This window comes from Fundulus heteroclitus, chromosome 18, assembly GCF_011125445.2.
Source record: "Fundulus heteroclitus isolate FHET01 chromosome 18, MU-UCD_Fhet_4.1, whole genome shotgun sequence".
Classification (NCBI taxonomy): domain Eukaryota; kingdom Metazoa; phylum Chordata; class Actinopteri; order Cyprinodontiformes; family Fundulidae; genus Fundulus; species Fundulus heteroclitus.
This window is the reverse complement of record NC_046378.1, coordinates 34,299,719-34,314,216: the sequence shown is the minus strand read 5'-3', so window position 1 is coordinate 34,314,216 and position 14,498 is coordinate 34,299,719. Positions and strand designations below refer to the sequence as shown.

The 14,498-nt window shown below is 37.2% G+C and overlaps 1 protein-coding gene across 4 annotated transcripts in view; it reads left to right on the top strand.

Annotated features, from left to right (window-relative positions):
• Positions 1 to 14,498, top strand: part of cntn5 (contactin 5) — a 196,739-nt gene that overhangs the window by 48,692 nt on the left and 133,549 nt on the right. For all 4 annotated transcript variants that reach the window (XM_012868315.3, XM_021319398.2, XM_036149690.1 and 1 more), the window contains exon 2: positions 6,214 to 6,332. In XM_012868315.3, coding sequence (XP_012723769.2) covers positions 6,278 to 6,332 — 55 coding nt within the window. In that variant the 5' untranslated portion in view covers positions 6,214 to 6,277. The remainder of the gene's footprint in view (positions 1 to 6,213; positions 6,333 to 14,498) is intronic.

Sequence of the window (14,498 nt, the reverse complement as noted above, 5' to 3'; positions counted from 1 at the left end):
CCTGAGTTAGCTGCATATTCCTTCATTGATTTTTTGTTTGTTTGTTTTTTGTATGTGTGTGTATGTGTTATGTATGTGTGTGTGTGTTGTGATGCACCCCTCAGACTGTTCACACCTTCTTCTTTGTCCCTGGGGAATACATCTCAAAACCTGGGCACTCGAGGACACAGAAGAAAGAAAAAGCAGAGGCTTGCAATTTTCCAGCCCTGAAACATGGTCGAACAGAGAATGAGGCAAACATCTATCCCACTCAGTTTTGTAAAGAATAAATGTTTGAATACGCTCATCAAATCTGTGTTCAGGTCCTTTTGAGTGTAATTTTTGCTTTTCTAAACAGTTATTGTGTAAATTGGTCAGATACCAAAATATATATTTATGCTATCGCAAAACAACAAATCTTCTTTTGATAATTAAATAATTACATGGATAAAAAGGTTTTGGTTTAGTGCTCACAAGATGATTATCAGACAAAAAAAGACAGCACTTATTGTCTTCCATTCAGTTTAATCAGTCAGTATCACTGTTTTGGACTACTAAATCTTTGTTTGAGCTTATATAGAGCCTTCTGTAGGCCGACCATGATGGTGCATATAAACCTTTTTTAAACTGCATTTGCATGCTAAATTGTCTCAATAAGATTAATCCCTATTTGTCAAAAGAAAACATCCTTGGAGCCTTGCGTAGCGCTTCACAACCATTTTTATTCACTGCTAAATAGAGTGCTTTGACAAAGACTATTGTTAAATGTTACGTTTGATAAAACAGCACAGGGTCTCAATAAAAACACATAGCAAGATAAAGTTAGACGACAGACAGTATGCAACTGATGAGAGACTAGTAATTTCAGACATGTGAGTCTCGACTATCTCCCTGCCAGTGCTAAACAAAAATAAAATGTTATTGAAGTTGTTAAATAGAGCACTGCTCAAGATGAGAAATTAGTTCATTATAAAAAAATGCATGAAATAATATAAAAGTTAGTATACACAAAAGCCTTAAGACAAGCTAAAACGTATGCTTTAAAACAAAGACAGGTTATAAAGAGTGCTTGTCATGCTCCGGCCCCTGCTCTCCCACTGAATATGCATTTGTTTTTTGTTTTTTATTTGCCTATTTGCAAACGAGACGATAAAGAAGTCACGTTGGAAAAAAGAGCGTGAGCACTTTTTCCAAAGAGGAGGCCAGTATGAGACAGCTGTCTAGACAGATGACCTTCGGCTGTCTAATTGTTTACATCAGTGAACAAAGGGAATGAAAACTGAGATAATAGAAAAAAAATATAGCACCAGTCCTAATTTTTCTTTGTTTATTTTGCTCCAAAAAATCTAAATGATTACATTTACTGAAAAGTCATTTAACTATGGCAAACAATCATAAAACTTGCGTATAATCGTCTTCTATTTGCTTTATTTCTACTTATAGCAAGGAGGCTTAACCTCCTAAGCCTGAGGGTCTATTTTCCAAATAATGCATAGTCATACTTTATAAGGCATTTCTCAACTTGTACAATGCCTAAACTACTAACTACTAAAGGTCCTGGAGGATGATGAGGATGGGAAAATTTTAGAGTAAATTATCTGGCATCATATCTTTTTATGACACCTTATGAAAGATGAGAGCGAATAGGGAACAAATTGAGGGTTTTAATGAAGGGTTATTCTTGTCAGATAAATTGGAAAATGACACTCTTTCATTTAGATGGAAAATGCTCAAAACAAAATAACACGGTCTGCTTATTTTACCTTGTCTAAAGCATTACCTTTGAATCAATAATGATTGAGTGTCTGTTAACATTCTGTGTTTGAATGGTTTTGCACCACTCGTTTTTATGCTTTTTGGTAACTAGTTCAACCCACACATGGGAAAGTTATTACAACCCTTTTAAATAATGTAGATCTTGCCATTTAAAAAAAATAAGAGATCATGGAGTGTTGCACTAAAGGCATATACTATGATTACCCTCAGTAGATGATAGATGATGGAGCATCTGTCAATCCCACTCTGGTGTGAGTGAAATTCACCCGTCAGATCAACACGACACTTGATGCGGATCTTGTCCGTGAATAGGAGCTACCCCTGATTCCCTACCCATTCGTAGCTGCATGCTCAAGACACCGATACAAACCTTTGAGCACCGACCATAAATGTTATTTTTTTTCTGTGTTATCTGGACTGAGAATTATAAAACACAAGCCTTGAACATAAGAATCGCAGGTTGCGCAGGATCCACAGCGCCAAACACTCCACCAATCAGGCCAATTTGGAAGGGTGGTAAAAAAGAAGTTAATGTTGAATGAATAAAAAAAAAAGTCATATTTAAATGGTAAATATTTGGAGTGTGCGTCAAGCCATGTGAAAGAAGAGGTATGAACAACATCGTACTTTACGGCCTGCATGCTGAACATAATTTGTGGATGAAAACTGATGGCCTGAACATATCATCTCCATGATGAAAATTGAGAGTGGCAGCATCATGCTGTGGATATTGTTTTCTTATCTGTCGACAAGGTCTTCTGTTTCAACAGAAACAGGGACCTTAGGAGCACTAGATGTCGGGGTTTACAGGACAAGAATGAACTCCACCTTTTAATAATTTCCATTACAGCCACTTGCCTGCGGCTGGATTTTTAAGTCTGGTCGATCCAATCAAAATTCTCCTATCCACTTTTTTTCCCCCAGTGAAAGCCTTGAGAAATTTATATTTGGTAAATAAATGACTAAATGTTTAGTGTGTCATTCTCTACAAACATCTTGTTGTTCTCTGACTCTTTTGTATGTATTTGAATGTTAAGGGTGTGACTTTGATTGACAGGATTATGAATTAATCTGACTGGATGACACAAAAAGGCGCCGTTTGGCCACGGGCACGAGAGTCTTTAATAACAAATTAGAGACTAGCCTTTGACCCTGCTGAACGATGAACCTCTGTCCCGGTCTCCAATCACAAGCAGACTGATACAGGTTTGCTCAAGAATATTCCTATATTTATTACCTCAACTCAGGCCAGTTTCCCAGTCCCCGCTGCTGAAAAACATTTCCTCAGTGAAACATGATGGCAGCATCATGCTGTCGGGATGGTTTTTGTGCTCTTTGGCTGATGGGATGTGTCGGGTTTTGTGCAAGACAAAGCGTTTTCCTTGGTGGCTGAAAAGTTACATTTTACTCTCATCTGACCAGAGTACCTTCCTCCATAGTTTAAGGAGTTGTCCACATGGCTTTTTTGAAACTTGAAACATACCTTCTTATTTTTAACACCCATTGGGGGCTTTTTTCTGGCCACTCCATAAAGCCCAGTTCTGAGTGTAGAGCTTATAGTCGTTCTATGGCCAGATCCTCCAGTCTGCTGTGGACCTCTGCAGCTCCTTCAGGGTTACATTTGGTCTCAGTGTTTCATCTCTGATTAATGACCTCTTGGTCCTGTCTGTGAGTTTCTGTGGGCGGCCCTTTCATGACAGGTTTGTTGTGGTACTATGTACTTTCCATTTGAAGATGATCGATCTGATAATGCTCCAGTGGAACATCAAAGATTTCGATTTTTTATAACCCTGCCCTGACTTGTGCTTCTAAACAACTTTGTCAGTGACTTGTTTGGAGAGCTCCTAGTTCGTCATGGTGTGATGCTTCTTGCTAAGTGGGTCTTTCAGAAAAGGTGTGTACTGTGACACAAAGGGTGTATTCACACCAGGAAAGTCCTTTGGGGTGCTTGTTTGTTCCGGACCAAAAGTGGACTTTATTTGTTTTCAATTGGTGAGGTTTGCTTTCACGTTGTACTTTTTGCAAGTGAACTATAACTTGGAAACAAAGCCATACATTTCATGGCTCCCACTGGTCAGAAATGACTAGAGCAAGATATTGCACAGATCCAGAATTGAGGAAAGCTATCATGGAAATCCTTGCCGCTGCACATCTTTTTTTGCACATTTCTGCTATTATTAAAGTTGATAAATCATTGTAAGTGGCAAGAGTAGCTCATTCAATGCAGGCTTCGGGACTTTTTATTTCTAATTTTGGAACAGTGTCAGAGAATGCATCCTGCAAGCTTAAGGAGTTCCACGGTACTTTGACAGCACCATTAGGCGCCGGCGGTTACTGCTACAATGACTCTCTAAGTCCAAAGAGACCTATGAATTCTGTAGTTGATTCTGATTGGGACTGTTTTATATTCGAACCAGGAGTGAACCACATCATAGTCAGTTCAGAAGCAGGTTGTTTGGTCCAGTCCGGTCACAAAAGGTCCAGACTGAGGGGAGGAACAAACTGTGGTTCGTTTAAAACAGACCAAATGTGGCTAGTGTGAATACGCCTTTAGACTGCACACATGTGGACTTCATTTCACACATTATGTGACTTTCAAAGGTAATCGGTTGCATCAGAACTTATTTAGGGCTTCATAACACAAGTTAGAATGGATATGCACATGCTGGTTTCAATTTTTTTCTCATTTTACTTTACCAATGTAGACTATTTTGTGCAAATCAAACACATACCAAAGATTAAAACACATTTAAATTACAGTTGAAATGTAACATAAAAAACACAAAGGAGTGAATACTTTTTTATAAGGCAATGTGAGTAGTTTCTGTTTTAAGCAACTATCTATTTTTGCTTATTTGTGGTTGACTGCTCAACAACAAAGTTATTTCATTCACGTTTACCGTATAAATGATCAGTATTACCAATTACTCCTAAAGACAACCCACATAGCACCAGTAGTAACTGTACCACAGTATGAGAACTATGGATTTAGATCAAAGCATATTCATTTTAGCAAAATGAATATGGTCTGGTCAAAGTCCAGACCATGATCTAGCAGAGAACCTTTAGTAAGATCCTATCATTTCCAGACTTCCAAACACTTTCTCTCCATTTTTATAGCTGTCAAGGTTGAGCTATTTTGCACAAATAAAGGGCATAACTCTCAATATCTAAAAGTGCAGTGCTGTTTGAAACATGTCAGAAACAAGGTAAACGATGATGCCACCGTGTATACATACACGGAATATAAAGTTTGCTTCAATTTTTTAGCTTTTTATAGGTAAGATTTATTGAAAAAACACTTTTTTTAGCACCCTTCTCAATTAAATTAAATACACTGAGGTTCCTTGCAACAAAAAAAAGGAACTTTACCAATGTAGACTATTTTGTGCAAATCAAACACATACCAAAGATTAAAACACATTTAAATTACAGTTGAAATGTAACATAAAAAACGCAAAGGAGTGAATACTTTTTTATAAGGCAATGTGAGTAGTTTCTGTTTCAAGCAAATATCTATTTTTGCTTATTTGTGGTTGACTGCTCAACAACAAAGTTATTTCATTCATGTTTACCGTATAAATGATCAGTATTACCAATTACTCCTAAAGACAACCCACGTAGCACCAGTAGTAACTGTACCACAGTATGAGAACTATGGGTTTAGATCAAAGCATATTCATTTCGCTACAATTATCTGGTCAAAGTCCAGAACATGATCTAGCAGAGAACTTTTAGTAAGATCCTATCATTTCCTGACTTCCAAACACTTTCTCTCCATTTTTATAGCTGTCAAGGTTGAGTTATTTTGCACAAAAAAAGGTCATAACTCTCAATATCTAAAAGTGCAGTGCTGTTTGAAACATGTCAGAAACAAGGTAAAAGATGATGCCACTGTGTATACATACACGGAATATAAAGTTTGCTTCAATTTTTTAGCTTTTTATAGGTAAGATTTATTGAAAAAACACTTTTTTCAGTACCCTTCTCAGTTAAATTAAATACACTGAGGTTCCTTGCAACATGACAAAGGGTAAAAAGAAAGATAATAATACTTTTAAAAGCCACTGTTTATCTGAATCACTGCGATTGTCATCATGATTATCATATATGATAAAAGAAAGTGTAAGTTCATGAAATTCCTCATCATGCTGGCAGCAACAATCTATTCAAGCTGATTACTCGGAGCATACATACTTCTGTTCCAAAGCCTTGTTAGTGATATGAGTGCCAATCACGGTCTGTCTGAATCAGAAAAAGACATTGGGTTTTTATCAACACGGGACATATTAAGAATGCCAATGTGATAAGACTGAAAAGGAAATACTTGGCAAACTTAGGGAAAAAAAACCTTGTCTAACTGGAAATAAAACTGGAAAGCGGGCGCAGTCTTCTCATGCAGATGTGTGTGATATACATCCTCCCACCAACTGTATTTTTTCCCCACTCTGTTTATAGGCACGGCTTTCATGAAGAAGGTGACCTGCTAACATTCTAGCAGAAGGGACCCTCTTCAACAAGTATGGGGTCACCATGGAAACCATTTCTCATCCTGTCTGTCATCAGTGGCCTTTCAGGTAAGGAATTCAAAAGGTAGTGCCAGAGATAATAGGAAATAAATGTAGTGAATAATCTCTTTAAGCGCTGGCATTAAAGCTGTGTAGTATTCATTGAACTGTTTGATAATGACAGGGGAGTTGTACTTTGTAAAGGTGACTCATTTGAGAGAATTGTCCTTTGGATGACTGGATGAAAGAAGAAACCACTAAGTCTAGGAAAGGAGAAATCTAGATCATTTAAACCATGAGTTTTATTTTGTTTTTTTTTCTGTAAGGAAACTGGGATGTTGTGATTAGTGTAATATTCCAATCGCATTTGGGTTATATTTTCCCCCGTCTCTTTTGACAATTCGACAGCTCCTAACTTAAAATACATTCTTTCTTTGTAACAAAAAAAAAAAAATGGAATATGTCATTCAATTTAATTGACAAGCTACCTTACCAGCCTTTGAGTCCCGGCAGCAATTAAAACTGCAACATGACAGTGCTAATGTTCCATCTTTAATGCTTTGCCTTCTTATTTCCTCAGCGTGATTCAGAGTGAGGGCTGAATTTAAAACTCAATTGCCTTCTCTCGGTCAGTTCAGAGGCATGCGTTTGCCACTCTAATGGATTCTGCCCTTTAAATGGTTCTTTTAGCCCACCAGAGAAGGGTTATGCACTCCATGGCTCTCGCCATGCTTCGTTTATGGGAGTCATACAAACAGCTCTGACCTTGCTTGTCTCATTGTTAAACCATACGAATAAATAGCAACAATGGTTTCTTAAAGTTTAAGCATTGTCCATTGGGACTGTTGTATTTTGAGTAAGTTGCTTTTTTTTATTTTTGGTGGAAAAAGAACAGATTTTATTTTTTTTTCAAATGCCAGTTGCCAGTTATGATGGACGCTTACTAACCATCGACGATTGAAACACTTCTGGTAATTTCCAGTTGAGCAATTTGGTCGGATCAGACAACTACATATAATGAGCCACCTGCATAAATAGGAAAACTACTTTGCCTTTTTGTTTTGCTTTTTTTCAATCAAGACGTTAACTAACTCGTTGTCTTTTGCTGCTTCGTTGTAATTAGTTGCTGATTATTCTGCAAATTGTTCAGCCGGATGAGGTCAGTGTCTGAAAGATATTACAATCTATTTGTCAAGAGAAAATTAATAAGACTGCCTTCATGCAGAGCATAGTGATGCCCTCAAAAATCCAAAAATAGAAAAGAAACGTTGTCTCTCTTAAGTATTGATTTTAGAGTTAAATGAGAACAAATGTCTTTTTTTGAAGTCTAATTGGGTCAGACTGAGAGTTTTTTGTACCATTTAACTACTACACTCTAAATACTGCTGGGTTAGAAAAAATCTAAATCTGGGTCTTTATATACCAACTCAGTCCTGGGTCAGAAATGGACAAATGTAAGCTTGAGTAGATTTGACACAATGTTTTGGGTTTGGAAATGGGTTTTACCCAGCATACTAGGTTTTTAACCCAATTTATTGGTGAAAGTGACTAAGAGGTGGGCTGAGAAGAGTGTCCTACAACCTGGATACTTGCTACATAACACTGTATAAAATTTTATATTTAATTGTATTTTATTTAACCTTCAAGTATTCTCACTGAGATCCAAGAACTCATCTTTAAGAGAGACCTGTTTGATAAAAGCAAACTAAAAAAACAACAAAATTGTACAGAGTAGCAATACAAGTCATTAAAACATTCGACTCAATTATATATAAGTTAATAAAATATTACTTAAAAATAAGAGCAAGTTGCATGAGAAGATTTCTCTTTCTCTCTTAAAATAAATTTAAACTTTCCCAAAGGAATCAAAGAGGATAGTTTCAGATCCTGCTGTAGAGTATTCCATGTTGACGGGGCAGAGTACGAAAATGTATTTTTTTCTCCATGTTCTGATTGAACTAATGGAGCGCTGAAGGAGAGGAAGCTCTGAGAGCGAAGTTTGTGGCTGGAGTGTCTAAGTGACAGGCACGAGATAAGGTGGTAACAGTTCAAGGATGGGTTTATAGATGAAAACGTAGCAATGCAGGACTCCATGGATTATAAATGATGGCCAGTTCACCCAACACTATAATTTACAATGACGAGTAAGATAACTATACCCTGTTATGAACAATAATGCTCCATATGCACAAAGGGCACGGTATTGTTAAGAACCTCACAATTTGATTCAATCTCTATTCTTCAGGTCACAATTCAGTTCCCTATAAATTCCTCATAGGTTTTACTGTTTTGATATTGATTTATTTTGTAAAAAAGAAAAAAAAAAGAAAAAGAGGTACACATTTTTTCAGAGTACCTGTTGTTACATTGTATTTATGCTTTGTCCATATGAACAGCCTCATAATACCAGTGCATGTATTCATATTTTTGAGCAATTAAATATTAAAATAGCATGCAAAAGGGAAAAAAAAAGATAGTACTGTATTAACGTTGAAGTGCTTGTAAACCTAAATTAGTCTCCTTTTCTATTAAAAGCTGGGATAGTTAATAACTCACATTTTTTGGCAATAACATCTGAAAATAACCAATAGACTCAGTAATAGTTGTGATGTAAGTACTACAGTTCTGGACTAGGGATAAAAAGTGGCCTGGTGTTCCTGATAGACTGGCCCATTTTGCGCTGCTGGGTTGAAATTCTAATGACAGGTATATAGCAGTTACAGAGCTAATGTGATGATTTTTCTAACAAAGCCAGAGTTTCTTTCCTAACCTCTGTACAAATGAACGGTTTTCTGCTACACTATAACCTATCACTCTGCAGCCCTGTTTGCACATTTGGTTTAAGTTTATCTTTAGTAGAAATGTATAAATGTGTTGCTGCTCTTTCCTGAAGGGCTTTCTTTTTTATCTCAACTTTTCACCGCCACCTCACGTCTAATGCGGACCTGTTTAATGCTGCTCACAGCTTCAGTGATTGACGGGCAGTGCTCCGCGAAGGAGTGACACGACGAGCTAGAGCCACAGCACCGTGCATCTCCCTGTTAAATGCGAGGGCCAAACTGGGAGGCTCACTGGGGACGAGGCTTTTTGATTTGTGTCACGAACGCCACAGAGTGTTTTTGCTTTTGTTGGCTGGGCTTTTTTGGGACAAGTTTTTGTGATCTCTGCTGCTCAGTCTGTTGGTCGGCTCTGCGGCGCTCGTATATGAGTTAACAAGCCCCCCCTCCGCAGCCCTGCACTGAGCAGAACCTAACCTGAGCAGGGTAGAGGTAGAGAAGAGAAGGCGTTTGAGGAACCAGGGCGCCGCTAATTAAGAGCGTGTTGCGTGACTACAGAACCGAGCGCGACTGGACCTCCACGGGCTGAACCACCAGCCCCCCGGGGAAATCCCCGGTAGTCCCGGTCAGCCTCTATATTAATAAAGCGGTAAAATTTTACTTTTTTTTTACATTTGTGTTGTGCGTTGCTTGTCTGGCTTTCGCCTGTACAACGCAATTCCCTTGAACCTGTCACACCTAAACCCAGTGGCAATGGGAACTAATAGATTCAGAGGATTTTATAAGTTGATAATGAATTGGGGAAAAGATAATTACAATGCATTGATGAATCACTATTTTTACTCACCCGTCTATGCAGAGAGGTGGGAATGTGAATATGAATTCTTATGCATATCACACTACTCTAACAGGCAGGAAGGTCATTAATACAAGATGCCTCCTTCCACTGAAAGAAAAGCAAAATATATTTCTAAAGAAAAGTTGATTTTGTCTTCTTTACAGCGTTTTCAATATGCGATTTAAAGGAGAACTTTTATACCAATGTACTTATGTTTCAACACACTCTGTTAGTGCACCTGCCATTTTTTCTATGAAAGCAAGAAATTGTGTAACTTTCTTCTGGTTAGCAACAGCATTACCTTTGTCTTTAAACTATTTAGGACTAGTCTCAGATGCAGGAAGCCAGACTGAAAAGTGACAAACGCAGACTGCAGACACCCAAGCAAAGCATCACAAAAGGTGTGCCACAGGGATCCGTTTTTGGTCCAACTCTGTTTTCAATTTATATAAACAATTATATTTAATTTTCAATTAAATATAAACTGATGCTTGTTTACGTTATCTGATGACAAAACAATGTGTTGGAAACACTATCTATGGTTTGACAGATAATCAGGAAACTAACTTACAACATTATCTGGTTAACAAATATGTGACAGCTTTTGACAAAGGATAGTATAATCAACATTGCCAAATGCCTAAAAAAGGTCAATTAAAAGAGCAGCACAGTAGTGATTAGCATCCAAGGGTTCGATCATGTCCTTTACATTTGTTGTTGCTGCAACTTTATTGTACTGTTTCCTATATTTTAGCTGCCCACAAATATGCTATATATATTTGACCTCCTCGTTGTTTGTGGATGTGTTCGTGTGTGTGTGTGTGTGTGTGTGTGTGTTTAAATAATTTCATATCTCAGCTTTATAACATTAAAACATGGAGATAAGAGTGGCCTTCCAGAAAACTCCCCCACACTACCTCTGCTTACTATCCTCAACAACACTGTGCCAACTGTGGACAACTTCCGGTTCCTAGAAAGAAACCTTTCTCTGGATTCGCACTAGTCCTTACACAATGACGGACTGGGAGAAGTACAACCTTTTCCGTATTTTCCTGACCCTACTAGGATCAGGAAAAAGGAAGCTAACATCTCTGCAGACCCCACATATCCTGCACACAAACTCTTTGAAGTTTCAACTTCAGGTCGGTGCTACAGAGCGCTATTGGCAAAAACAAACCACCATGGAGTCAGTTTCTTCCCTTAGGCTGTCAATTTGATGAACACAACACCTCATAGCCTGAGTAGTCAATCACACTGCCGGAAAACAAGGCGAGAGTATTTGCACTCTAACACAACTCACAACCTCTTTTTTTTCTTTTACCTATTAAAAAAAAATACATTTTATTTATGTCCTTTATTGTCCTTATGCTGTGAACGCTGTAATCAAAGTCAAGTTTCTTGATTGTGCATACAATCATGGGTCAAAGTTTATTCTTACAGCTATCTAGTTCAGGTACGGCAAGAACACAGATTGACATAATGAGGGACAAAACACATGAAAATAAAATGTGAGAGAAACTTATATAATTGTTTGACTGAGATTCAGCATTCGTCTTCAGCTTGTTAACAGCAGCTTCGAACTTGCTTCAAGATACGCATTCATTTACACACAGTGGCTTTCCTTCACCTCCCTGCGAAAAGATTGGAACGTGACTATGCAAGAACAGCAAAATTTCCACCATTAGAAATTATTTTCTTTGCACAAAAAGTCAAAGTCTGGTGCTATCAAGCACTTGTGATGTTAGTTTAGAAACCACCAGCAGAAGCACGTGGAGGGTTGCTGTAATTTAATCATGAGCCATTTCAACAACTGTCTGCAAAGTGTCATTAGAGGCTCCCCAGAGATTTTGTAAGTGATTCATCTAATGCGTGGGAATGTGTCAGAAAAGCAGTAAATCTATATAAACTCAGCGGGTACCATTGCTGCTGTAAAGCAGTTTCTATTCAGACAATTTCTTGATTAGAACTCTACCACTAAAGCATTTAAATTTAGCATCAGGAATGTGTTATAGGCCGACTTTCTACAATTTAAGTAAAACAGGCAGTAGTGCAGATAACTGCTTTTAACACAAAAAAAAGAGGACACAGTACCGAGGCAAAGTTATTTTGCTTGATAAAATGAAACTTGGATAACGGAGAGTATCTAACTTTCCTAGTTCCTAATAGTACAGTATTTTTAAATTTTTTTTTTATATTAAAGCGCTCTACTACAGCGTGATGCCCTGCATTGAGACGCCTGCTTGGAGCAGCACACTGTATAAAGCTCGGTGTCACATATAAAACAGTTCGATGTAAAGACTTCTTGCCTCAGAATAATTTATAGTGTGACACCGCGTACGCAGTAGTACGTGCCTTATGTACGCCTCCAGTAGGCACAGACCTCCGCTGAGTGAAGTACGCCCGAGTATGTGGGGGCCTTTACATGTATTCACTTCTAGTTTCGACATTACCGTCAGGCAATCTTGTAAACTTCTCAGTGGTCCAATCAGGTAGTTATCACATTGTACCACATAAAGTGGTACAATGTAAGTACGACGGGAATCATATATAAAGGTGAACTGGATTATAAGGCACACAAAAATATAAGCATTTTAAGTGTGCCTTATAGCCCGAAAAATACAGTATAAAAAATGCACAGTAACATAAAAGTAGCATCCTTAGGCCCAGTTTAAACAGTTTATATGCAAAAAGGTTGATATTGGGGTGAGTTACACTTTAAACTCTAATCATTCTTCATCACTTTTTCTCTTTTTGGACATTTCTGGGTTGTTTTAATGTGTTGTGGGAAAACTGACATCTAATGGCAGGATGATGTTACTACACAAAAAAACAACAACATTCGCTACAGGAGGCACAATTTTAGCCAATTTATACAATTTAAAAGGATATATGCTTCTACTTTATGAAATTATATGCCTTCTTCGGCTCTTGAGGGCCGGGTAAATTGCCTTGACGTCCAGATTCGGCCCGCGGGCCTTGAGTTTGACACATGTGCAATAGTCTATTGAACTAACCAGATGATATGACCTTAACCAGATAGTATGCATTTGCTCCAATAAATTATAGTTGTATTAAATTAATTCCAGTAGATTAGGGCTTTATTATTCTTTCCTAGTTGAACTCTATATACTATTTTATTCTTTGTTATGCTTTCATTTATTGCTTTTTGCTAGAGTTATGACCGTCAATATGTTTTCCCCCTTCGACACTTACATTTTAGATTAAGTATTTAACTACTCTTAGTGTTAAGGTAGTATCTGCATTTTCAGACAGTAACACAACATACTGTAAGCACACATGATATTAAATTGAAACCTGTGCCAGAGACTTTATTAAGAGACTATGTTTATTGTCTAATGAACAAATTCAAAACCAGACCAACTCATAAATTATAGATACTACAAATTACTAAAACTGATGAATGCATTAGATGAAAATGTTAAGCCCTAATATTGTTTATTAAATAAAGGGTTTATCGATCCATTCAACCATCGTCTAAATCACTCATCCTTGTAGGGTGGGGGTCTGGACAAGTCGCCAGTACATTACAGGGCAACAAAAAAACAGGCAACAAAAAAATAAATCCTGTTACTTTTTTTTCCTTTGTAACTGCAATCTTCTATAAGATAACTTATAACCTATATTATAACTATTTTTTTTCTTTTTGTAATTTGTTTTTTATTCAGTAAGTCTTTGTCTGCATTTTATTTTGAGGTTTATCTCAAATGGCAAATGTGGTTGTTTAAAATGAATAAAAAGTAAAAAACAATGTATTAAAAAACTCTTAAGAGCTCAAGAAAATCTAAGGTTTTTTCCTAAAATTGCGGCATTAAGAGCTATTCTTAGTCTTAGGATTCGTTGTGAATATGGGCACTGATTATTTGACTCAGGTGCACCGTACTCTGGCCCCAGGTTTCATTTTCTGGTTTAAAATGGTTCCAAACAACATCCAGGTTAGCAACACAGCTTGGCATGTTCTGTCACTAAGTTTAATGACAGCTGTAACTGCAGCTGAAACATTTTTAAGTGTGAATGAATAGAGTTATCATACTGATCCTTGTTTATTGTTGTTGTTTTTTTTTTTTTTGGTTGTTTTTGTAAAGTTGCCAAAGTTTAAAAAAAAAAGAGTAAAACTTCAGTACTTTTTAACTAGTATAAGTTTAATAGACTCAAAATCCAGCTTGAAGTTGTGATTCACACTGCTTTTGCTTCAACTGAGATACAGCAAAGACCAAAGCTAGTTGGCAGATATTGGCGCGCTACTGAAGCTAAATTAAATTTCTGAAAATTTGCACTTATGAGTGCTGGTGTTGTTGAAGCAGATCAATGCATGAGCAATGATATTTAGATAGAGTGGGGAAAACAAAACTTATTCTCATTAATACAATGAGAGTATGTTTGGTGCTCCAAACGAAGACTTTGTATTTAGCAGATAACAGAGAAAAAAAAGGTCGACTCATGAGCATGTTTGAAGTCTGAAATGGTCAAATTGGAGAATGATAAACGGTGTAAGACTTCGATAAGATTATTTTACCTGTAGAACAGGAAACAAATGAGAGAAACACTCACTGCTTTCAGACCAGAGCACAGTGAAAATCTGAGAATTGTCTCATCTGTCGT